Source organism: Anastrepha obliqua, chromosome 4 (assembly GCF_027943255.1).
Source record: "Anastrepha obliqua isolate idAnaObli1 chromosome 4, idAnaObli1_1.0, whole genome shotgun sequence".
NCBI lineage: Eukaryota > Metazoa > Arthropoda > Insecta > Diptera > Tephritidae > Anastrepha > Anastrepha obliqua.
The window spans coordinates 16,376,263-16,403,965 of NC_072895.1; the positions used below are offsets into that span (position 1 = coordinate 16,376,263).

Here is a 27,703-nt window from a genome sequence, read left to right on the forward strand (position 1 = left end):
AAAACTCAAGAGACCACTCCGGCGAACGCGTTTCGAGTCGATTGAGGAGATAAAAGCTGAATCGAAGAAGGTGCTGATGGCTATACCGGAAATGGACTATTTGGCATGTTTCGGGGATTGGAAAAATCGTTGGCATAAGTGTATTTCATCGAGAGGGGATTATTTTGAAGGGGATGAAATTGATTTACAAGAACAAATAAAGATTTTTCATTTTACAACCAAATTCACCTTACTTTTTGCCCACAGTTAATGATATTAGTACCTGTTTTTCATTAGCCAACTTTCTTTTGTATGCTGATGATTTGAAAATATTTTCGGCCATTAGAAAAAATGAGGATGTTCCTATGTTGCAAACGGAAATTGATCCGCTCGTTCGCTGGTGCAGTAACTCTGGTGTCTTTCTAAATATTAAAAAATGTTTTCATGTCACTTTCGCCAAAACTCAGAAGGTTTTCCAGTCATCTCACAGCATTGATAATACTTTACTTCAATCTGTTCATGAATTCAAAGATTTAGGGGTGATCTTTGACTCACATTTTGCTTTCCACAGTCACATTAACTTTATTGTGTCCACTTCTTACTCAATCTTAGGTTTTGTACGGCGTAATAGCTCGATGTTCTCGGAGCAGTACACTCACAAATTACTTTTTACTTCCTTTGTTCGCTCTAGATTAGAATATGCAACTTTTGTCTGGAGGCCTTGCCACCAATTTGCTATTTAGAGAATTGAACGTGTACAGCAGGTGTTCCTTAAATATGATCTCAGGTCGTTAAAATTCGCAAATCTTATCCCTTCCTACCATTCCCGTTTGATTTTAATTAACTTAAAGTCTCTAGAGAGTAGGAGGTCTATACTCTCACTGCTTTACGTTTTTTAATGTAATTAAAGGAGAAATTGACTGTACATCCCTATTACGTTGCATGCACTTTCATATTCCGACAACAACTCTACGCAATACTAACCCATTTCACCTTAAATTTCTTAACACGAATTTTGCGCGTAATGCTCCAATTGCCCGCGCTTTAAGATAATTCAATAAGATCTCGAGTTCTATTCCGCTTGACTATTCGGTTTCAAAGAATGAATTTTATAAATTTCTAAACTCTTTTTTACTAATTTATTTAATAATTATAGTAATATAGTACAATAGTAATTTAAGGGGTTACATGGGCTTCGTTGGGTAAAAAAGGCCTATTTAAAAATTTTTTTTTCTATGTAAAAAATTATTTATTTAATACAAACTTTCTTCTGTCTTATAGATACATATTTAAAGAATAATTTCCGAAATTTTCAAAAAAAAAAAAAAAAACTCCTCCATTGTGACGTCAGTTCCGGTGACCCCTCGAAAAAAAGGTGCGTTCGCGTTGTCAGCATAACTCCTGACAGGCTCATCAAAAATAAAAAAAGAAAAAAAAAATGTTTTAGTTAAGACCATAAACTCGTGCTTGATCGAAGGAAAGAAAAAAAATGAAAAAATTGAAATTTTGGCAGACATTTTTCAAAAAAATTAAAATTTCGGTCAAATTTGCTTGACATTTTGATTTTTTTTAAATAGTTGTAATTGAAAAAAAAAGTCCTTCGTTCAAGCACGAGGAACCGACTTTGGTTCCGAGAAAAACGCGCTTAAAGTTTTGAGTAACAATAAAAGTGGCTTGGAACGCACACCTTCCAAAGGCTGTATCTCCGAATTTATTATTCGGTTCATCTTGAAAATTTAGGATAATATTCCTGAGATGTTTTAGAAATTAATAAGCCAAAAAAAAATAAATCGATTTTTTGAACCAATGAAACCCATGTAACCCCTTAAGCTCATATTAGATCTAAGTGGTCTGTAAAAACAATAATTAAGTTTTAGACTTATAATTAACGAATCCCGCGAAGTCAGCCACACAAATTAAAAAAGAAGTGAACTTAAATGTTTGTGATATGCCTGTATGTAGAAGACTACGCGAAGCTGAATTAGCAGCTCGAAGACCACGAAAAACGCCACTGCTCATACCAAAGCGCAAGGCAAGAAGTTTGGAATTTGCACGAAAACATCTTAGCTGGACAGCTGACATCTGGCGTAATATTTCATAGAGTCCATATGCTAGACGTTCACTTGGCACCGAAAATCAGCCGCATTCCACTCTAAAATCGTAGCATGAAACGTAGGCGCCCAAAAATATTGATATGGTGATGGATCTCATATTATGGCACAGGCCCCATATACAAAATTGATAACCCAATAGACACCAATATTTATGTTGTCGTATGCCAGTGAGGAAATGCCAATAAAATGGGTCTACCAGCAGGGAAATTAACCTAAATATACAATTTGGAAGGCCAAAAATTGGTTTCGCCCAAATAAGCTGGAGTTTACGGAATGCCCAACTCAGTCCTTCGTCCTCAATTCTATAGAAAATCTATGGGTAACTCAAAAAAGCTTTACACAATGCCAAACCGAATAACAATCAACAATTTTGAAAAATTGTTTAAGATGCGCGACTGAAGAACCGCAGCGGTGAAGTGGGCAACTTTTCCCTGTCTCCCTTAGCTTCACAGCCTGGGGTGGACCATAGCTTCATCAACAATCCTGCTCCAATTCAGTCTCTCTCTTGCCTCATTTCTCCAATTAAGAACGTTGATGGCTTTTAAGACGGCTTCGACGTCATCAAGCTATCTCTTTCTTGGTCGCCTCTCTTTCTTTCTCCGCAAGTGATGAGCAACTGATGGCCTCAATTACCCGGCGTTGTGCTGTCGTAATAAAAAATTTGGACAATTCAACCAAATATTCGTTAGAACTTGGTATCTAGAAAGTGTTTCAGTGCAGCTTTTCTTGAATTTTTTTATAAGCTTGGTCAGAGTGCGTCCGTTGTTTTAGTGTTAAATCTGAATTCCCTCCGCGAAGGCAGGCAGGCACCTTGTCGTGGACCGGGGGCATATCATTAATTAGACCTTATCACGTTTAATTATATTTCGAAATGGAGCGAGGGCATTCCATTTCTATAGTTCGGGGATCCAGATCAAAAATAGCCCAGCGCAGCGCTCCAGATACCTGGCGACCTCACGTTCTATCTAGCCTTATTTGTGCTTACGGATCTATGTACAGGCTGATCTTCTTTGTCCGACAGTCGTGGGACCAAACATGGATTCGAAATTAAATAAAAATATTTCTAACCAGGAGGACGGTCCTTCCAAAAAACCGACGGAGTTGACTCCGACTACTGCCATAGCTGCGAGCAAGGTATTGGCCAGGTCGCTAGTAATGACTCTGGACTGGAACCCGCAAGGGAGCAGAGGTGGCGGTGGACCAAAAAATCCTTGGAGAAGGTCGATATTGCGCGAACTAGCAGATGCCGACATCTCATCGGACGGTGCGAAAATAATAGCAATCATCAGTACGATGAAAGAGCCTTGTTGAGGCCCTATGCTCCCGAGAGGGGTGAACAAGGACAAAACAAAAACGAGGGATTGAGCGAGAGGTCTGGTCCCAGTACGAGTACTGCAGGAGGCAGCGGATGGCGAGGAGGCTTGGGAAAACCGGTCTCGGGGCCAACTAGGCTTATTGTGAATAATTCACACATTTCAGCTCAACCGTTTACAGAGGAGTGGGGGTCAGCATATGCTTCCAGGTTTAACCATAGAAATCCCTAGTATCTCTAGGCGGGCAGCCAGTTTATGACGGGGGGGACTGGCTTAACATGTTCGTCCCCCGAAACAAAAACGCGGCCATTAGAGTCTTATTTAGACTTGGAGAGGTAGCAGCAGATCAGCTAACCGAAAAACAGGCTAAATCGCTGGAATGGGCAAAGGGAGTAATATTCGATTTGGGAAAACCGGCGGGTGCCAAACTTAAAAGGCAACGAGCCGCAGAACAAGCGGCAGAAAGGGTCGTTAGAGACCAAAAAGTAGGCCGCCATAAACATCCAACATTTAGTGAAGTCGTCAAGGGCCGTCGCACATTGACCGTCAGTGACAAGGGAGAAGAGGGCCCTTCTTAAGAAAAAATGGAAGTAGATTGCGGAGGTTATCGCGGAAGTTTACCTTCAGATTCTAGAGGAATACCCGGGACATCCTCCCCCAAATTTTGATATAAAACGTTCTGTTTTTCGTTACAGAAGAACTGATTTAGACTCATTTGTGTTGGGTTAAAAAATACAATAAAATTTGAAAGAAAATTTATATTTTTTTTAATTCTAATATTTCTTTCGTACTGCTATTTTCGTATTCGAAACTGTACTTATGAATGCAAAGATGTTTTGCACGCAGATTGGCTTGTCCGGCTTAATAGGTTGGCAAAGCCTTGACTGTCCGTTGAGTTTGCAGCAGTTTTGTGAGTTGTCTTATCGCATGCGTTCGCATGCAGGCCACAGAGCTGCTGAAAATCGACCCGAAATGCAGTTACACGCGCGCATACAAACACACTGGCAAACACTCATTGAAGCAGCAGGCGGCAGGCAGTATCGGCCAAGGACAATACAGACAAACAGCATTTGAAAGAGGTCAGCCTATGTTGGCCTGTAATGAACATCTACGCTACTCGACTGGCTGGCATTAGGGCAAAATGGGATAACTCTGCTTTCTGGGTAATTCCACTCTTATTACGTTAGCATTTGAAGGAGGTGGGTGTGCAGGCACATGCATATCTACATACATACAAACGTGCACAGATTCGTGAATTGGACTGTTCGGAAACTAGTGCCGAAGTATTCTGCATTGGGATATCAAACAAATAATTTCAGTCAATTGCTGCTGCTCTCATGACTACGAGATTGGGTGTGTCAATTTCCTTATCCTGCAACGAGTTATTTGCACACCTCTTTTCGTTCGAGTACTCATTTATAGTGCAGTAGTTTGGATGATAACGAAATGTGAGAACGAGGAGAGTGAATGAAAGTGTAGAAGAAGAACATATAAAAAATAAAACAGTTGTTTAAGAAAAGTGATAAAAGGAGATGGGAACAGGTAAAGGAACTAAAGGTTATACCAAAAGATTTAAGCGAGAAAGTTGTCCTAGACACATAAAGACATTAGTATTTAGGACCCTTACATTTACTTAAGTTATATAGCCTAATTGTGAAACCTATTAAGGTTCACAAGTAATCAATTATTTTCTCGGCAGATCGCTATGGTGATCGATAGCTCTCAAAGTATCAATCAGGCAATTTAAAGTTTATGCTCGTTGTCGAGTTAATATTTTCGTTCAGACATTTTTAACGTAGAAGAAAATGTCGAAAATGTCGATAAAATCACAGAAATAATCGGTGTTGACAATCACGTTAGTTTTTTGTTTTTGTTTGCTTTGCATTGCACTGCACTCGCATTCCCTTTTGAACTTTCTTTAAATCTACTCGACCTCCGAAGAAATCTGAGTAGAACTTGTGATGCCAAGGAGCCAAGGTGGTCGCTTCTCAACACATCAGTGCCAAAGAACTCAAACCTGATTCGAGCGAAGGTCGGGCAGAAGCACAGGAAGTGGTTCGCCGTCTCATCCTTCTCATCATAAGCTGGGCAGAGTGCACTGTTTAACATTCCTACCTTTTCCATGTGCTTCGCCCACAGAAAGTGGTCCGTCATCAGTCCAACCAGCTATCTCCAGTTCCTTTTGCTTAATGACAGAAGGATTTGGGGCAGTCGGTCCGACATGAGAAGGAACATCAGTTCAGTCCATCTGCAGCCTCTCTCAACATTCCAATCTCACTTGTGGGTTCGAGTAACCTGTTTGCTAACCGTGGCTTTGATGGTTGCAGAAGGGAGTGGCAGAACGGGGTCCACGCCAAGGAAGTTGGCCTCAGAGCCCATTCTAGCTAAGGAGTCAGAGGACTCGTTACCAACGATACCCACTTGTCCCGGGACCCATGTTAGTATCAGGCTATTTTGTCTATTCAGCCTGGATTTACAGTACTGAACTATCCTTGAAGTGAATGGGCGGCTGTCTAAGGCTTTGAGCGCAGCTTGGCTGTCGCTGCAGACATATATAGATCTGCCTCTCCATCTGGTTTCCACAACAAAGTTCATCGCTTCTTGAACAGCATACACTTCGGCTTGAAACACAGATACATGCATCGCAAGAGCAAAGTGCAATTTTCTCCCGCTAGATTCCATATAGATCCGAGAGCCGAAGCCGTGCTCGGTCTTGGAGCCATCCGCGAAAATGCGAAAACAGTGTTTGCCGGGCTCAGTTTCTGAGCTTGACCACAGCTGAGCCTCTGGCAGCACCACACTGTATCTCTTTTCAAATACGACTCTTGATGGCATGGAGTCAAGGGGCATGGAAAGAGTCATTGGATCGAAGTCCATGCCTACTCTGTTTTCCAATGCCGAACAGAGGCCGTACCAGTTCCCATTGTGTTCCAGCCTGCAGATGGTCTTTAAGGCCTCTCCTTGGATGAAAGCATCAAGTGGTGGTAGACCAACTAGAGCATCTAATGCTGGGCCTAAAGTATTTGGAAAAGCTCCATCTGCTGCAGGCCACAGTGCCTTGTAGTCTCGATAAGTTCCTCCTGACTCCCACGAGATAGAGTCTACTCATCCAGACCACTGATGCATAGGTGGTGATAATAAGTCTCATCATAACCGCGTAGATCCATATAATCTTGCTAGACCCCACGTTTTCCCGAAAATACCCTTACACTGCCAGAAGGCAGTCAGTGCTTTGGATATCTTTGATTCAACGTGTGAATTCCAAGATATTTGATTTCTTTCGCTGGCTGGATGTTGACTCCTTTTAGCTTAGGCAGAACGAGCCCATCAAGTTTCCTCCTTCTGATGAAGAGGAAAATACTAGTTTTGGTGGGGTTTGCCGATAGCCGATTAGCACAGCACCAAGTGTAAATAATATCCAGAGTTTCCCCGCACTTTTCTACAGATGTTCAGATAAGCGAAGGGCCCGTTAACAAACAGGCAACGTCGCCCGCATATGCTTGTGTGTAGACTCTAGCACCATTTAAGGTGGATCGATCATCATACACCAGAGCAATGGCGACTGTACACCGCCTTGGGGCAGCTTCTATTAACCCCGTATGGCACCAGCAGATCCTCCCTGCCAGCACCGTGACGATTCTTTGGGCTAGCATTGAACGTGTCCAATTCACCAGCACCCGGTCTACACCATGCCTCCAGGCAGAGCTGCACATACTGTCGAAAGTGGTGTTATTAAAAGCCCCCTCTATATCCAGAAAGATGTCCATAGCGTAGTCTCTCCTGTGGATGGCCAGCTCTACCCTAGCAACAAGGTTGTGCAGTGCCGACTCGCAGGATTTTCCGCTTTGATAGACATGCTGAAATGGAGAGAGTGGGTGAACCTTCAGCGACTTCTAATATATGCGCAATTCCACTAGCCGTTCGAGACTTTTCGGTATAAAAGAGGTCATTCTGATGGGTCTAAAGCTAGGGCTAGTGTAGTCATCCCTTCCAACCAAGAAACATTACCTGGTTTCATTTTCGAATTTTTTTAATTAAATAAAATGATTCCAAAAACAAATTGGGAAAAAAGGAGAACTTAAGTATGCATTAGTGGCAGGCTGATCACCCACCCTGTCAGAAATCAAAATAGATTAACGAAACCAACGTGAGACTCAGTCTTGTACACGCCCTATGGTCCCGAGAGGAGTGGACAGGAAAAAAACAACTTGCCAAACTGATGGCACTTGGCAAGTCTATAAGATTTTGGAAATCTTGGAACTAGGGAATGCGACCGTCCTTTCAAAGGAGCAAACAGTAACGCATTCTTGTCTATATCGAAATGGAAAAAGTAGCTTGGCCATTCGGCCATACTGAACAGGAACACTGTTATCTCTTCCGACATAGACTATTATGTAAGTCTTCCATCATCACCCTTGCTATTCTCCTGTTCACTCGCAACTAGGGAAGAATGGAAGGCAAATCTTACCGAAATCGATGGCCCTCTGATTATATATACAGATGGTTCAAAACAAGACGGCAAAGTGGGATTTGGAATATTTTCCAATTCCCCTCACATCAATCTATCATTTAGATTACCCGACGACTACTGTAGCGTATTCCAAGCGGAAGTATGCGCTATCTGGTATGCTGAGAAAACTCTCTTAGAAAAGAGAATATTACTAGAGGATATCCGCTTTTTCACTGACAGTCAAATGGCCGTTCGAGCACTCAGCTCCTCTTATACCCACTCAGATGTGGTTCGATCCCGTCTCTTATCTCTTAACGAAATAAGTGTTCAGAATTCTTTCCAAGTTATGTGTATACCGGCTCACAGTGGATTCGAAGGTAACTGCAAAGGTGATGAGTTCGCAAGAGCTGGAGCTGCACAATCAAATGTTAGTAACTTACCCACAATCCACATTCCGCTCTCAACATGTAAAATGATCATTGATCAAGAATTTGGCAGCATTGCTGATCGGAGGTGGCGAGTGGAAACTACTTGCGTTACGACCAGACAAATCTGGCCATCCTACAATCTGAAACAGACAAAAACCCTTATAAGTCCATCGAAACACGAACTAAGGCATATAATATCTCTTATCACCGGCCACTGCCTCACGCACGTCGGCCCGGGTTTCCTCAAAACGACCTGTGCAGATACTGTGAGGACGAAGATGAGGAAGTATCGAGCAGGCAATTGCTGTGCAGTTGTCCCGGCCTAGCCAGAAGTCGACTCGCTCTTCTAGGCTCTCCAACAATTGACAATCTTTCAGTGCTCTCGGACCTGAAAATCGAATCTCTCATTAAATTCTCGAAACGAATTAATATCTTTGGCCAAAATCTATAATAAAAATCTCCGTTAGGTGGGGAAATCATATAATATAATGAGCTCTAGGGCAACACAACGGACCTAACTTGCGGTCTATGTGGCACTCCAATGCGGGGTCACCCTTAAACCAACTAACCAATTCTTGTATAATAAAATATTCATACACCTTAAAGATTAAAAATCACTTTCCTTTCGGAAGCAGGGAAAATATCGCCTACTGGGCTTAATTACATACTATATAACCTACCCGTCTGAGTAGCCGAAAACGCGCACAAACTGACCCAATAGACGATAAACAGCAACGCATCATTGTCGCACAACCAACAGAAGCTAGTCTGGTCTTTGTATGACCCATCAATGATATCAGCCCACCACAATGCTCAGCAGCAGCCCACACAACTCCATGCCGGCAGTCAACTCATAAAAGCTCAAACAACTTCCAAGCTGCCTTGAACTAGCGCAGAGCCCACACTGCATACCTGCCGCACACATCTCGTATTCAAATGGAATGCTCGTGCATATTGCCATCGTCGCATTACGACTGACGTGTAAAAGTAAAATCTACCAGGCAGCAACGAGAGAGTTGCCAGACCAATATTTTCACTATTTCGACTACAGATGCACCGACCAGTCGTAAGCCAAATGGTCAGAAAGTGATTTGCACTTATCATTACAAGCAAAAAAAACGAAAAAAAAACTCACCAGACTTCAGTTATTAGAATTTTGTGAAGGACATTGGAATGTTGCTAACACTGCAAATTGGCTGGCAGAGTTCACTATGTATATTCATTTGTGGATGTGCGCCCAAGTCCCTCTTGAATAGCTTAGCCTACATGCGCGGTATGGGCGACCAGCAGCCAGCAATTGCTCAATAGCGCCAACCAGCAAACACACAGCCCCGCTGTCGAATAAGTCTGAATTCTGCCTTTGTGAAGCACCAACTCCACTCTACGTTTGCAGAAAAATGATTATCCACTACATTTTCATTTTAAGCTATTTCCGCTAACAAGCCAGCATACAGCGCTCCGGTTGGATTCTGAGTAAGTTTTGCTGTTATTTTGTTCAAATTATCATATCCCCTACCAGGCGATGCTTACTATCCATAGTGATTATCTATACGTACGACCACTCATATTTCACTATCCCTGATACGGAAATGGAAAATATTAAATTCCATACTTCGATGAAGTTATGAATTTAAAGTGTGACCGGTGTTACGGCAAAGTTATTTATGTGTGTTGGTATTAGTGTTTGTTGCTTTCGGTGAATTGTGCATAAAAAGTTGTTTGCATACCTGGCTACAGAGCCAACCTATCAGTTTACACATGCATTTTAATATACGTATTAAATCGTTAGTGGAAAAGTGCAAATACTCGGTAGCTTTTTGAATGGAAATGATGCTCTGCTGACTTTTTCTTTTAATTCATGTTCATATGTAGGTAGACTGTGTGGTCATGTGTTGACATTGTGGAATATTTAATTAGTAGCAAGCTTTTAGTTTTAAATCACTCATACACCGTGGCAAATCTGCAATAATTAGTGTAGATGGTACAGTCATGCTGGTTGCTCGCACAAAAAGTGTAGAGAAAAACGACTGATTTAATTAGCCTTATTACAAAATGGGAGCTTCTGTTTAGATGCTGGTTAGTGTTCCTTTTTTTTGGACATACATTCTGTCAAAAAAAATATGGGGAATTGTTTATTTAAGAATCGCGCGTTACTCAAAATTCTAAAGTTTTTTTGCTGGAATGTTGGTACAACTGTCGTCTATAGTGTTGCAGAGTTTGCGCATGATCTGTCAATAAGCCTTAATTATATTATATATTAAGCATTTAATTATATCAGTCAACTGCAGGTGTGCTCTGCGATTTTCACTGTGGATAAAAATATCGAACAAAGAATTTGTCTTAAATTTTGTATTTTGAACAGGATTTTGTGTGCCGAATCATTGAAAATGTTGCAGAAAGTCTATGGCGATTGTATTTTATCAAAAACACGGGTCAGTGAGTGGTATAAGGCTTTCATAGAGGGCCGCGGAGTCGTGAAAGACTAGCTCCAATGGGGTCGCCCATCAACGTCTTCAACGGATGAAAGCAAAGTTGTCGACAAAGTCAAAGAAATGGTGCTGGAAAACCATCATTTAAGCTTGAAAGAGGTAGCTCATGACCTTAGCGTGTCTCACGAATCAATTCGCAACATTTTACCGTACACCATCAATTGGACATGAGATGGCAAGACGCGTGGCTGCTCGACTCGTTCCAGGAGCGTTGCATTTCTTTTAAAAAATGCATTGAAAGAAGGTAGCTGAAGACATGCTTGAGCAAGTGAATTCGGACCCAAGGTTTATCCAGCGCATCATAACAGGTGACGAGACGTAGGTATATGAGTTTGACATGCAAACCAGTCAACAGATGGCTGAATGGCACTATCAGCATGAGCCGAAACTCAAAAACCACGTCAAAGTCGGTCAAAAGTGAAAGTCATGCTACTCGTTTTCTTAGATTGTCATGGAGTTGTGCACTCGGAATTCATTCCAAATAGTTCTACGATAAGTAGAGAATATTATTTGGAAGTTATGTGACGTTTGAGAGAGAATGTGCGTAGGAAACGGCCCAATTTGTGCAAAGAAAATTCAAGGATCAACGCACCGTCTCACAAGACTCATATTGTGAACACTTTTTTGACCATCAATTTGACAAATATCATCGAACATCATAACACCACCGTTTTCACCGGATTAAGTCTCCTGTGACTTTTTCCTTTTTCTTTTCTCAAAACTTAAACTGTCATTCCGCGAACGCCGCTTTGAGTTAGTAGAGGCCATTAAGGAGAATTCGCTGAAGAAGCTGAAGAAGAACTCTTCAAATACGTTTAAAAGGTGCTTTGATGACTGGAATAATCATTGGCATATTCGAATGGAGCCTATTTGAATTATAAATAAATAAATTTTGATGATTAAACAATAATTTTGCGTTTTATTGAACGATTCCCGGTACTTTTTCGACAGAATGTATATATGTGTCTGATGGGCGTTTAAATTATTAGTTATCACATCTGAACATCTATTTTAAGTAAGTTATCGCGTATCTACACCCAAATGGTAAGGCTTATCGCACTACATAGGACATTGGTATCAAATTACAGCTATAGTACAAACCCTGGTATATCAGGTGCTATGAGAATTACTCCTACTGCTGCCATCGAAGCGCTTTAAAAATTGGATTTTTTACATTTTCTTAAAGTATAATATCTTACAATTATTGTGTAAAAATTTGAAGTGAATCCAACAAATACTTTTTTGAGTTATTCAACAATTAACAAAGGGTGCTCGGGTGCTCCGGACCGTTAGATAAATGCACGAATACAATATTACTGGAACGGATTTTAAATTGTAGTAAAACCGTCGCAGAAGCCTTCATGATGAAAGCTGTGAATGAAGAAAAGCAAGTAATGCCAATGCCTAAAAATGAAGGTACACATCATTTAACTGTAGCGGGAGATGGAACCTGGAAAAAACAAGGATATACATCGACATTCGGAGTTTCTTTTATAATTGAATATTTTACTGGACAGATTCTTGATATAAACATTAAAAGTGCATATTGTAAGCTATGTGAGTATGAAAATACACAAATACAGTTGAGTTCCAAAAATGGCATTAATCGCATGAAGATGATTGTACTGCTAATCACAAAGGGTCTTCTGCGAAAATGAAAACACCCACGATTATTCTCCCTTACTTGCTGATGTTTGCAAAGTTATCAAACCTACTTACGATGATCTCAGTAATGAAAATTCATTTTCAAGATGTGAAGGTGGATTCAATCAAAATAATAATGAAATCTCTGATCAACTAGTATGGAAAATATGCCCACAAACAGTATATTCAACGAAGGTATAAATTCATTATTGGTTATAATGGAAACACTGGGACTTAATTGTGGGCCTAATTCTCATCGGTATGCTGAAGAAATGGATGCTGCTCGCATGAAAGTGGCAGATAAGCACGCTAACGATAACACTATAGAAGGTAGAATGCTAAGTAAGCAAGAGCAAATCGATATTTTGGAAGTTGATATGACGTCTGAATAGATGACACGGTATAAGTAATTACAGGGTGAACGATATGAAGTGTTACCAACTTCACACTGCTTGTATCTGTAAAACAGCTCATGACATGAACGTCAAAATTGTTTTAATGACAGTTCAATATATTGTTTATAAGCCATCAAAAGCATTTGCGTTTCAGTTTTGTTGAATATTTTTTCTGTGATGGAACTCAAACGTAGAAGTGTGATTGCGTTATTTAATATTTGGCTGGAAAATCACAACCAGCCATTGTTCGTGAGCTCAGCCACCTCAAAGTAAATAAAATGTTTGTGCATCGCCCTATAAAACGTTACAATGATACTGGTAGCATTGCAAAACGCTATGGAGGTGGACCAAAAAACCGCAACAACGCCAAAAATGGTTCGGAAAGTGAAGGCTCGACTTGAACGAAATCCACGTCGAAGTGGAAGAGAAATGGACAAAGAACTGAAAATATCGCAAGACAGCATTCGACGCATATTGAAAAATGAGCTCAAGGTCAAGGCTTAGAAGTTCCAAAAAGCACACGATGTTTCACCCCAGCAAAAAAAAGTTCGGTGAGAAAGAGCAAAGGAGTTGTTGCGCTTGCACGAACGTGGCGAATTTCCTAATATTGTGTTTTCTGATGAAACAAATTTCCCAATTGAGCACTTCATAAACACTTAAAACAATCGTGTTTACTTGACCGTATGCTCATACGAGAATTTGAGCCTACGTATGGCCACTCGAAGCAATTTCCCATCGCAAGTAGTGATTTGGGGCGCAGTGACTGCCGATGGTGTCAAAGTGAATACGACTTATAATCGGGAAAATGTTTTAGAAGCTGATTTAGAGCCGTGGACACGCAAACATTTCGGTCGTAGACCATGGACGTTCCAACAGGACTCGGCACCGTCTCATAAAGCTCGTGTGAACCAAGAATGGTTAAAAAATCGTGTTCCACACTTCATTTCGTCCACACAATGGCTTTCGAGTTCGCCAGACGCAAATCCGATGGACTATTCCATCTGGTCTATTTTGGAGGGCAAGGTGAGGATTCATTTTTTTACCGTTTGAAGGCTATAGTCAAGGCAAAAGGCCATATCGAGCTAAAGTGAATATAACTATGTTAAAATTGTAATCACTTCTGAACAATTTTGTCTTTGAAGTCAATAAAAACTAATTTCACACAAAAAAGTTCTGGTGTTTTGAATAGGTAACACTTCATATCGTACCATATCACCCTGTACATAAATCGATAGCAAAACTTTAAATGCGTTTTTCGCAAAACTATGTTTTTTGAACTGACGATGATCACTGTAACTTAAAAACCGCTTGGTCGATTTCAATAAAATTGAAAGTGCTTTTGAAAAACATAAAAATATAATTTTTTTTCTAAAAATTTGGAGTTTTTTAATAAACAATTAATAGCCAGTTTTTTTTCCAAAGTCTGAAAAATATTTCCTGAGGCAGGAAGGGACCATACCAACCAATGCCAATTCTGTAATTCCCCAACAAGCGTTCTCCATTTAATTGCTTTCTGCTCAGGACTCGATGCCAAAATACAACAGAATTTCGTTGGAACTGACCCCACCGCACTTCTTAGGTTCATATCTGAAAAAAAACATAATAAGGATTTAAATCCGTTCATACTTCCGGGACAGCTGATAGCCTCTGAAGCTAGTGCTGCATGAAAACCCCAGTTTATATAACAGTTATTAACATTGTATAAGCTTAATTAAAATTAAAAAAAAAAAAATTAAAATTTCCTGAGGCCATATTGTTTGCACGATTGTTTTCGAACCCATCTCTGCTTAGGATAACAAAGGCATACCTGTAGCAATCAATAGCAAAGCAAGTAGGAAGCAGCATGTTTATTACTATTGACCATATGAGTAATTGAGGGAAGGACCGTGGTTAAGAACCTAAGAGTTAACCAAAGCGACCTGTATAACTAGGAAGTATCTTAAAACAAATATTTTTTAGTGAAGCCTTGAATTGCGGGTGATTAATTTTTCATCAATTCCTGCACAAACAAAATTAGTGCCTCAGTAATAATGAGATGAGCCTTTCTTGAATTTCAGAAATTTTCGCTTCAAAGACCATAAGGTTATACATAAATTCTATCACTTCACATCACAACTTACATAAAAAGGAAAAAAACACTTAAAACTTGCATCAGCACTTACTACAATTTGTTGCCGCTTTTACAACAACAAGTACTATCTAAATATGAGTTCCATATCAGCCCGCTCTAATGTCTATTTCCTTTACTGTCGTGCGGTATAATTTTTTTTAGTAAGTAAACTAAAAAGAGGAATTTACTATGCACAACGTGCGGTTCACTATTTTTACCTTTTCATTTTATTACAATTTATATTGAAAAATTGAATGGAATAGCTTTTCATAAACAAGCAAACAAAGTGTTGCGGCGCAGAATCAACTTCCGTATAAAATTATGAGACCGATAAAAAACATCAACTCCACTCGAGAGCTTTCATTTTTCCGTATATACACTCATATTTTAAATGCTATTGAAATGCCATCATAAAATTCAAAAACGATAAATAAATGGGGTGGGGTGAATGTTGGCAGAAAACACTAAATACTAATATAATCCAAAATGAAAATTTATCACCACACTTGTGTTAATATTGATATTGGCATTAGTGTGTGTATGTGTGTGTGTGTGTGTCAGTGCGTAAGCAAACAGTTTTAACAAATATAATAACTTATCTGCTGCAGCATGTAAGATGAGCAATTTTAATGTGCCCACCGGGACGTATGAGTGACATTAATGATGTGGCGGCAAATCAATGGCCTGCGCCAAAGGAAAACAAAAGCGGCAAAGTTACGCAGATAGCTGATGCGTATAAAAAGATAACAGTTTGCATATGTGCGTGCACTTATTTATGAAATATATAGCCTTTAACGGTGATATTTATTTAGAGCCTCATAACTGATGAGGAAATTTATTGAAGGGTCTTTCAAGATGTTGTTTTAAAATATTGTAAAACATATACAATTTTAGATTCTTTTAGGTACCGCTCGCGATAATTTCATGTGAAAACTCACATTGAGGAGAGAATTAGGAAGGCAACAGTCGCCTTGTATGGTTGCAGGGGCGCTATCGGAAAAAGATGGGGCTTCTCGCTTAAGTCAATTTTTGGCTTTAGAGCAGGATTACAAAACCAATATTGCTGTACGGAGTCCTTTTCTGGTGGAACTCGCTAGAAAGGATGGCATCAGTTGAGAAGCTGGAGAGGGTGCAAAGGTCAGTGGGGCGCTCCGTACCACTCCTATTTTAGCACTCAACGCTATGCTGAATGTGGAACCTGTGGACATTGCAGGAAAAATTACCGCTGCACGCGCCGCAATAAGAATAAGGTGTTCGGGCCATAAGCTAAAATTAGCTATGACACACTAGACTTAACTACGGACACTCTAGCATACTTAAACATTTTCAGTTTATCTCCATGTTGCTGGATCATTTTTGTATTTTGCAAGCGGAGGTAGCCGCAATTAAGGAAGAAGTGGATTGGTTGTTTACTTCAGTAGTTACGGTTAAGGAAGAAAATATTTACTCCGATAGCCAAGCGGCAATTAGGGACTTGGGCTCGTTGTTTATGCGTTCAAGATTGCTGGGGGAATGTCTGGCTTTTCTCTTGATTGCATCCGAATACCTCGACATCAGGCTCATTTGGGTTCCCAGTCACAGCAGTATAGAGGAAAACTGCTGGGCTGATGAGCTTGCTAGATAGGGATCTTTGGAGACGGTTTCATCACAAAATGAGAGGATTGGAGTTTCCTTAAGAACTCCTGGAAAGATGGGCCTCGAGTCAACTTACCGAGTGCTGGGCTAGTGCGCAAAGGTGCAAAGTCGCGAGATCCTTCTGGCCACGGGTAGATCGGGGACGCTCGAGGGAACTTCTAAGGCTAACAAATCCCCAGCTCTCGAGTTTGGTGGGTTGCCTTACCAGACATTGCCCGTTAGGTGTCCGTGCGGCGAGACTTGGGAGTGCCTCAAGTCCGCTCTGCAGAAGCTGTCTGAAGGACAGGGTGGAGTCATCTCAACATCTTCTTATCAGCTGCCTTGCTTTCGTCGAGCAAAGATTTCGACATCTGGGCGCTCAATTTTTCGCTACGCCTACGGATGTAGCGGGTTTAAATACCATACATCTGGCGAACTTCATCAGTAGCTTGTTGCGGCTAATTACGAATGTAAATCAGCCACCGTCGGCGTCGCCGTAAGTGCCTGGTCATCATCCACCAATCCGAAGGCTCCTTCTTCCTTCTCCTCTCCTTCCCCCGTATGGCATCAGAACGGACGACCCTTGAATATTTGTCCAAGTGGACCCCAAGCTAGGGCAGCCATTTAACCTCACCTCTGATATGTAAAATTGTATATCTGTCTACTTGAAAAATGCCAAAAATGATGTAAAAAAAAGTGCGTGCACATAACAGAAGTGAAACTTTCAAAGAAGACAAAGAAAGAAGGAGAGACCCGAGAGAGAATGAGAGAGGGAGGGAGAGAGAACGAATAAATATATAAATAAATTCACAACATTTGCAGAGAATACAAATAGACAAAATTTACAAAAAACGGAGAAGGGTCTACCGCTGTAGGTAAACGTCGGACTCAAACCGTGGCAACAAGGCGCACTACTCTGAGCGTTTATCACCCGCACAAATGCAGCGATTCCAGGCCGCAGCAACGGCACAAATTACCGCAAAGCAATACCAATAAATTGGACGCCGGAGTGGATAGCACTTTATAGAACGCACAAGCACTAGTCAGGAAACGGAAATAAGCGCCAAAAAGTAGGCGCAAAAAAAAAAACGCCAAAAGAATTGGGACCAAAAAACGCCTCATACAGTAGGCACCAAGTAAATAAAAGGCCAAAACACCAAAAATATATTTCATACAAGTTTGCACCAACGAACAAGCGCCAAGAAGTATGCTGTGTCATTTCTCACTAGAAATTAGCAACCAAAAGGAAAAACTCAGGAAAAATAGCCTAAAGTGTATCTAAGATATATATATCAGGTACAGCTCTCTCTCTCTCCTTTTCCTCTACGTTATATCTTTTTTCTCTCTCGCGGAACGAAAATGCCCAAAACGTTGCATGGCCTTGAAAGTTTACTCTCCATTCTCGCTCGTCCATCAACGGCCAAGAAAATTCACTTCAAAAATAAAATGATTCTGAATAGTGGAAATATTTATTTTGAATATTATTTTGAATATTGCTTGTCGGTTTGTATAATGCAGCTGTCTACTTTACAAATGTCAAATATTACTGACGTACGACGCAATTTTCAAAAATTGTAAATCTTCCGATCGGGTGTTTAATTTTGCACCTCCTACACACAAGTTTAATTGAAAAATATTTAATTTTTCTTGAGTTGTCGTCCGCACGGGCAGATGACCGGATGTTTCAGCAGACCTGGATAAATCAACTCTTCTCATCATTGATAGGATTGTGGTATACATACATTTATCTCGTATATACACAACTTTCATGTGATCAGAATTATAATACTCTTGTCCCAAAGTGCGTGCGGTTAAAAATAAATACTTTTTGTAATAACCGAAATAAATACTGCCATTATTGTCTTCTCCTCTGAAATGTACCATAAGCAAGACTTAGTTCAATCAGGGACAGTTACCCTTGCGTTAAAAAAGCTTGACATTTCTCAAACTAAGCACAACCCTTAACTGTATTTAAATTCTTGCTAAAAATAGGCTACTAGATTCTAGCGTACACTGTTAAAGCGAAGAACGAAAAACCAAAAATAAAAATTTCCCGCCCTCCTACCTGCACTTGTTGCTGTATTCGAGTGATTCGCCGTAACTATCGAGGCCGTCGCCGCATTCACACTCGGATTATTGGCATTCAATGCATTACTACCCGCATTAGTGCCGCCACCATTTAGCAGCGTCGCTGCTGCAGTTGCGCCATTCAAATGTTGTTGCTGTTGTTGTGCCATAAGTGTTGCATGCGCCTCGTTTTTATTGGGAAAACTCAGGCGATGCTGCTGATTATCGATCGTCATTGGTGAGATAAGTGTTTGATTACTGCTACTGCCATTCGAACTAAGCGGCGAGACGCTATCAGCGACACCACCAGATGTTAAATCTGACACCGTTGCCGAAGATGCCGTTGCTGTTGGCGTTGCTGACGCAGTCGTCGTCGACGCTGAAGTCGCTGTACTACGCTTACTATACACAAATGCCGCTGATGGTGAGGCTGGTTGTAGCGTAGTAGTGGAGTTTGGTAGATTGGCGGTGGAAGATAAAGTTGAAGCTGTAGCCGAACCCGAAGCAGCAGCTGTCGTGGCGCTTGCTGGCGTTACACTTTTGGCACTTAGTGCTGCTGTTGTGCCGGTTGTCGTGGTGGCAGCACTGCCACTTACACCGGTGATGTTACTGACGCCACCACTGCCGTGGTCCAGCGATAGTATCGGCTTGAGTGGTTTATTATTGTTAATCGTTTTTTCGTTAATTGTTGCTATGCTGGAGTCGAGCGATTTGATATTTTTCTGAAAGTAAGAAAATTATTTGGATTTATTTAAAAATGCGCAAATGAAGTATTTTAGGTAAATGCAAAAGTTATCAGAGCGTTGGAAAAGCTGGTGAAGTCGGGTGTTAATTTACTTGTGATGCTCAGTGAAAGACATCAGGAAGCATGCAGAGAGGAGGTGAATGAAATTAGCGTTTGTTGTGTTCAATACTTGTTTGGAAATTCAGCCAAAAAAAAAAGAACTCGTATGTAATTCTATTTTAACACTTTTGATTGCGCTATGACAAAAATGAAAGCCCGCTGATACAAATAACTATGGCACAGCGACTTATTGAGAAATTTTGACCACTTATTTGTTCTGCATTTAATTTTTTTTTTGTTTTTTTGTTTTTTTTGTGAAATGAAAAATTTTTATACAAAAGCCTCGTCAATGCAAATTTCAAACCTTGTGCAAATTAGAGAGAAAAACAACAAATTTCCAACAAAACACAAAAATTTCTGTGTATGCAGTTTTATAGCACACGAAAGTTTGGTACAATAAAGCGAAAATTTAAAGAGCCTCAAAAATCGCGTTGATTTTTGACAATTTTTTTAGTGGCAGCCTTGAGTATCTTCTTCTTCATGAAAAAGTTTCGAGCATTCGTTACATGGAGCAAATACACAATCAAAGGTCTCACTCCTTGGAATCAGTGGGACGCTTCGAACTACTCTTACTCTACTGCTTAAGGCAATGCTAAATGTGGTACTTGCAGGCAGAGCTCCGGCTGCAAGTGCTGCGATCAGATTGAAAGGCTCAGGCTACAAGTTTGCTCTCAATTACGAACCCTCAAGTATCAATAGGACCTTTAGATGCATCCCTTTGGGGACCGATCAATGCGCACCACTGCTTAGTCCGAGCGAACCATTCTCCTCACTCATTCCTGCAAAGAAGACAACAATAACCTTGTATGGGTGAAAGAGCGCAATTGGAAAAAGATGGGGCCTTTCGCCTAGAGTTGTTTTTTGGCTATATAATCCTATTGTAACGCTTATCTTGTTATATGGAGTAATAGTCTGGTGGAACTCAGTAGAGAGGACGACATTGGTTAAGAAGCTGGAGAGAGTTCAGAGGTCGGCACCCATTGGAATCAGTGGGGCGCCTCGAACGACTCCTACTCTGGCGCTCAGCGCCCCCACACTTGGGGACAGGGTCTGGTGAATTTGTTCACGGATGGAACGAAGTTGGAGGGAAAGGTTGGCGGAGGAGTTTTCTGCGAGGAGCTCCCCATCAGACCTTAATTCAGGTTACCGGAGCACTGCAGTGTATTCCAGGCAGAGGTAGCCGCAATCAAGGAGGCAGCTGATTGGCTGCTCACATGCATACTAACAGTCAAGAAAGTAAATATTTACTTCGACAGCCTAGCGGCAATAAAGGCCCTCGAGTCAGTGATGGTGTATTCCAAACTGGTCAGGGAATGCCTGACCTCACTTTCGATTGCGTCCAAATTCTTTGACATTAGCCTCATCTGGGTTCCTGGCCACAGCTACATTGCAGGAAACTGTGAGGCGGATGAGCTGGCCAACCAAGGGCCATGTCAGGTGATCTCCCCGCGAAAGGAGAGAATTGGGATCCCCCTGACTACCTGCGGTCTGCTCCTGGAAATATGGGCATGGCACCAACTCAGCAAGCATTGGGCAAGCGAAATCCTTCTGACCACGTGTAGACTGGGGTTGTCGGGGAATGCATGCTGTGAGACCTCAATTCTATTTTGCGATGGATGTATGGAGGATGAGGTGAAATCATCTCAGCTCCTTCTCCTTAGCTGCCCTGCTTTGGCGGGCAAGCGAAATCCTTCTGACCACGTGTAGACTGGGCGCGCTCGGGCGAGCTTCTGAAGTTGTCGAGGAATGCATGCTGTGAGACTTGGAATTACCTTGAGTCCTTTTTGCGCTGGATGTGTGGAGGATGAGGTGGAATTATCTCAGCACCTTCTCCTTAGCTACCCTGCTTTGGCGGGGCTAAGATCCAGGCACCTTGGCTCTTACTTTTTTGCTACGCCTGCTGATATAGGTGGCGTTGACATTAAAAATCTGATGAATTTCATCAGCAGCACAAAGCGGTTCACGCAAACGCAGCATAGTCATCGTTCCTAATCCGCACACTCTAAGGAACGCACTCTCCCCGCCCTCTCCCCGCATCCCATCGGTCTTCCTCTTTCACCTCACCTCCTTCATAATGGTACCACAAAGTACGAAACCTTTTTTCTTCGTCTAAGTGTGTTCATTTCTTGGGCAACCATACCAACCTAACCTAACCCAACACAAATTTGGAAGGTCGCAAAATCTTTCTGGCCATGAGTGGATCGGGGGCGCTCGAGGGATCTTGTGGGTGTCCTTAAAGGAGATTGACCGCGAGGTATTCATGCTGTATATGGCTGGCACTGAGTAGCAAGGGAGTTCCCGCCAAGATAATCCGTCTCATCAAAGACCTCTACGAGAACTCCGAACTGGCAGTGCTTCACAAAGGCGATATCAGCGATCCATACACTACCAACGCAGGCATAAGGCCATCGTCCTTGATGACGTTACGAGCTAACTGGCCCTGCACAAAAAAGGCATCGTATGAAGTTTCACCAGACATCTTGAGGACCTGGACTTCGCCGATGACATCTGCCTCCTCTCTCACAAACTCTTAGACATGAAAGCGAAGGAGAACAGACTATTCGCGCTGGCACGCACCGTCGGGCTGGAGGTCAACATCGCCAAGACCAAAGCTATGTGAGTTAACCACAATAGCGCAAGACAGATATTGGTTGACAGATGACCGGTGGAATTTGTTGATAGCTTTTGCTACCTCGGCTACATCATCACGCCAGAGGATGGAGCAAATGAAGATGTCAAATGCAGGCTAAACAAAGCAAGGGCGGCATGCCGTATGGGGGAGATCGCAAATCTCCAGGTGTACGTAGTTTAAGAATATTCGGCTCATGGCTGGTCTCTAACACCAGCACACAGAGGCGACAATCTTTTGCCAACAAATGCCTCCGCATCATCTGCAGAATATTCTGGACGACGTTATTCTATTCTATAATGACGCACTGTAGGGCTTAACGAATGAGGAACCCATCCTTAGGCAAATCAAATGCAGAAAGTGGCGATGGATAGGTCACACGTTGAGAAAACTTCCAGATAGCATCACGAGAATGGCACTGGACTGGAACCCGCAAGGGAGCAAAGGTCGCGGGCGACCAAAAAAACACTTGGAGAAGGTCGATGTTGCGCGAACTAGCAGATGCCGACATTTCATGGGACGGCACAAAAACAACAGCATAGAACCGTGTACGATGGAAGAGTCTTGTCGAGGCCCTATGCTCCCGAGAGGAGTGAACAAGGAAAAGAAAAAAATCTATGCTGTGATACGCGACATTACTTCAAGTCGTTTTTGCTTCAGTTCTTTGAAGGAAGAGCTGGAATCATCTCAGCGCTGTCTTCTTAGTTGGTCTCCTTTCACGGGGCTAAGATTTAAGTATATTGGTGCTATCTCTTTGATATAGCAGGCATTGTTATTAAAAACCTGATGAACTTCATCAGCGGTACGAAGCGGCTAACACCACCGTAAATCAGTCATCGTTCGTTCGTCTTCAACAAATACCCAACCTGCCGATAGCCCGAAAATTAAATATTGCTGTGCATATAAAAAAGTGAGCGAATTTGTACAAAAACATCAAATATATCATTTTCATAGCGATATTAAGGTATACACTAAAAAAATACCTCAATAAAAATAACTGCGACAAAAAAATAATAAATTCTCGTTTACGATGATTGTAGCTATAGAGGACACATGCATAGAGGTGCAAGCAAGCTTGAAATAGCTCAGGCGTTTATAAGAAAGATGAAGTGAGGAGGAAATAGCAAAATTTAAAAGCATAAAATTCGATCTTAAGTTATTTGAAATTTGAGAGTTATTCACATACTCGGTTGAGCGAACGTGCACAAAGGAATTTTATAGGCATTACACACACACACACACATGCACACAACTACGGGTGAGAAGACAAACAAATATTCTATGAGTAGGTGAAGAATGACATAAAATGGTATGCTATGCGCATGGATGCCAAGGTGGAAAGTGAAGAAAAGAATGCAGTGAAAAGGTTGAAAGGGGAAAGTAAGTTATAGAAAACATGCAATAGTTTTGACTTTTTATATGCTTGCATTTCATACTTCTTCAACGTTTGTGCTTAAAGAAATGTTATGAAAGCGGCACACATACATAGACATGCATTTTAGTACACACACATAGACCTACATACCGCGCGCACAATGAAAATAGTAAGAAAGAAGGCGTTTTTATTTTATTTTACTTTTTTTTGTTTGGAATTGTTTGGAATTTTCTTGCGTGATTTTTATTTTTATGCGATTTGCAGAGGAAAATGGGTTTGAAAAATGCATACATGCATGTACTTACAGATTCACTTAGCTTGTGCAGCGAAGCATTAATGCGATCCGGATTGCGCGGCGGCGGTTCTGGTGGCTCAGAGGCGGCCATTGTGGGACAAGAAGGAGTGCCGTTTATTTGCATACTATTCAATGAGTATTAGAGTTGTTGGCTATCCAGGTAATGGTGGTGGATAATGAGTGGGAAGTAATTTGTGTAATAAATTGTTTTTGCTTTTCCTTATATCAAATTTTATTTGCTATGAGCTTTTGAGTTTTTTTTTTGGTTTATGTCATCGAATAGGATTTAGAAATTTTAGTGGTGCCTAAAATCTCAACGATATTCAAATTAGGCTTACTTCAAAGTTTTTATGCTTTGAGTATTTGATTTGCATGTTCTTGTGCTCTTATGAGCTGAACTCGAAATAGCTTTGGTTAATCACTGCGGCATCTGCAAAAAGAAATAAAAAATTTAGAAATAAAGATTTAGTCAAAGAAATTTAATAGAAATGGCAGATTGGAAGATAAGTTAATTTCAAAAAGTTGTTTTCACATATTCAACTTTTTTTCACGCCGATATGTTTTTGTTTTTGCAAACAGTTTTGAAGGGGTTATGGGTAGACAGAATTTTCAAAAATTTAATTTTTTTTGCTGTTCTTAAAGTATAATATCTTAAAAATATTGTGTGAAAATTTGAAGTGAATCCGACAAATACTTTTTGAATTACTCAACAATTAACAAATGGTGCTCGGGCACTTCGGAGCAGATAGCAAAATATTTGAAAAACATAAAAAACTCGTACCTGATCGAAGAATCTTTTTTTTTTAATTTCGGTTTTTTTAAACAATTAATTGTCGGTTTTTTTTTCGAAAATCTGAAAAATATTTTCTGAGGCCGTCATGTTGTTAATTTTGAAAAAAAGCTAGAATCAGGCACAAAATTACTAATTTCTCTTGTCCCATGCGTTTTAGATGAATCTCCAAGGACTTGTGATGATCACCGTAATGGACTTCTGGAAAAACGGGCTCCACACAAAAAGCGAAACTTTTACAATAATTAATTTTTTTGAAATTTTGCTAAAGTCAAGTCGAAAAACGATCCATTTATGCTATGTTTTTGTTTTTGTAAAATAAAGCAATGGACTAGCAAAAAATATTTGATGGAAGATCATAATTTTTTCGGGCCTCTGACTACCCCTAACCCCTTAATTCTGTTGCAAGACGGAATAAGCTTGCACTTAGGGTATATGCATTCCAGGACACTGCGGTGTTCTAGGGAATGAAAACTATCGAATTTTCTTCTAAAACTTGTACGTTCGCTTGATGGTCGGTATTATTACAGGACACAACCCATGGGGTCAGCATATGGCCACCTTTGGAATCATTGAGCACCCGATTTGCCTATTATGCTTAGCAGAGGCGGATAACACTGAGTGAGTGTGTGTCCTGCCTTTGTTAGAACAAGTCAATGAATTTTGGGTGCCGATGTCGTGAGATTAATTGACTAATATTCGGAAGATATTCTCAAATTTACCAAAGAATCTGGAAAATTCTCACAGGACTAGCTCTCCTTATCTCTATCTCTATCTCTATCTCTATCTCTATCTCTATCTCTATCTCTATCTCTATCTCTATCTCTATCTCTATCTCTATCTCTATCTCTATCTCTATCTCTATCTCTATCTCTATCTCTATCTCTATCTCTATCTCTATCTCTATCTCTATCTCTATCTCTATCTCTATCTCTATCTCTATCTCTATCTCTATCTCTATCTCTATCTCTATCTCTATCTCTATCTCTATCTCTATCTCTATCTCTATCTCTATCTCTATCTCTATCTCTATCTCTATCTCTATCTCTATCTCTATCTCTATCTCTATCTCTATCTCTATCTCTATCTCTATCTCTATCTCTATCTCTATCTCTATCTCTATCTCTATCTCTATCTCTATCTCTATCTCTATCTCTATCTCTATCTCTATCTCTATCTCTATCTCTATCTCTATCTCTATCTCTATCTCTATCTCTATCTCTATCTCTATCTCTATCTCTATCTCTATCTCTATCTCTATCTCTATCTCTATCTCTATCTCTATCTCTATCTCTATCTCTATCTCTATCTCTATCTCTATCTCTATCTCTATCTCTATCTCTATCTCTATCTCTATCTCTATCTCTATCTCTATCTCTATCTCTATCTCTATCTCTATCTCTATCTCTATCTCTATCTCTGTCTCTGTCTCTATTCTATCCTTTCTCCTTCTTTCTGTTACACTTCTCCTTTCCTCCATGACTATATACCTTTTTATTTTCCAGAGCTTTGAATTCAACGGGCATTTGAGCCTGCTTGTTTTAGGAATTGCCAATCTTTCGAGGCTCGTTTTTCAAATTCCAATTCCAAATTCCGTCCACTCAACATGCGCCAAAATCGAAATTTTTAGCTCCAAGCTATCTTGTTATCAGTTGTCTCGCCGATGTCAATTGGAGCATCGATATTTTCTGGGAGGTGTCCTGAAGCACCGATGTTATGCGAACAATCTATTAGTAATTCAGGCACTTAAGGCGGATATCGAGCCATTCGTGAAGTAGAGCAACAAACTGTAAGCAGGGTCTGGAAAAACTGCGTTAACAGGATGCGCTACTACGAAGACAGCCAAGGCAGCGACATGAAAGCGTATTTCATAAATTATGCGAATGTTTGCTCTAATTTTATTTTCTTAATATTTTCGAAAATATTTAGTTTTAGATAGATAAAATATATCTTGGATCTGAACTCATTTGAACCATAAATATTATTATTTGGAATATTTCGATCATATCGGGTCCTACAAAAAATCTTTGAATTTATTCACCGTGCCTCACGAAAATTTCAATGCTATTGAATCCATAAATTACGAAAAAAGCAAAAAAAAAAAACACAGAACAAAATATACAATTTTTATACAGGGTGTTACATTTTTTTTAAACATGACGCTTTTATATTAACTTTTTTTAAATCATTTTTATTATTTTATATAAAAAATTTTTTTTTTTTGAATTCCTAAAAAAAGTTTTTATGAAAATCCTGATTTTGTTTAAAAAACAAAAAAAAAAAACAGAAAAAAATAATATACAAATTTTATACAGGGTGTTACATTTTGTTAACTATGACGTTTGTAACTTTTTTTAAATCATTTTTAATATTTTGTATAGAAAATTTTTTTTTGTGAATTCCTAAAAAAAATTTTATGAAAATTTTACCTTTGTTTAATATATAGGTATGTAGTTATGTTCTTGTTTTGTAAATAAAACTGTTTTAACAACCATCTACTCTAAATATTTATGAATCCTTTTTATACTTTTCTCATAAGCGGTCAAACTTGTCGGTCCGTTAGGTGTCCGCTTAAGAGTGGATACCCTGTATTAGGATTTTCGAACCTTGATTATAAAGTATTTTCAACCAAGGTCTGAAATATTTCAACTACTCCTTAGATATATTACATTAGTTTACAGCCAAAAACCCCGAGACCAAGACCATTCATAATTCATAAATAAATCGCTCTGCTTCCCGTTTATCCTCTGTCTGAACTAATTTGAACTATAAATATTATTATATTATTTTTTAAACCTCTACCATAGCGGCTCCCGCAAAACATATTTGAATTTACTCAGCCTGCCTCACGAAAATGTCAACGCAATGGAGCCCAAAAATTATGAAAAAAAAACAAAAAAAAACGAGGCATTCAGCCTCTCTTCCAGTGCATGTTTGTCCCAAGCCGCTTGCTAAAATTGCTTACTGCTGGTACGTCTAAAGCAAAGTTCAGCTACGCACTAAAATTTGCAAAGTTTTTGCGCTTCAAATTGCATTAACTTGTCTACGAATTTGTCCCGCCCCCACACCCTTTTTGCATAATCCAATTTCACCTATTAGCAATTTGAAAAATGTTTGCACTTGCGTAAGTTCGAGCTACTCAATTTCGTTTCATTTTTTTTAATTTC

The 27,703-nt window shown here is 40.2% G+C and overlaps 1 protein-coding gene across 1 annotated transcript in view; it reads right to left on the bottom strand.

Annotated features, from left to right (window-relative positions):
- The window catches only part of LOC129243484 (kazrin), a 96,323-nt gene extending 72,486 nt beyond the window's left edge, over positions 1-23,837 (bottom strand). The window contains exons 1-2 of the mRNA XM_054880532.1: positions 23,757-23,837; positions 18,602-19,325 (exon numbers count right to left, since the gene is read on the bottom strand). Coding sequence (XP_054736507.1) covers positions 18,602-19,325; positions 23,757-23,837 — 805 coding nt within the window. The remainder of the gene's footprint in view (positions 1-18,601; positions 19,326-23,756) is intronic.
- Between the last annotated feature and the right edge of the window lie 3,866 nt (positions 23,838-27,703).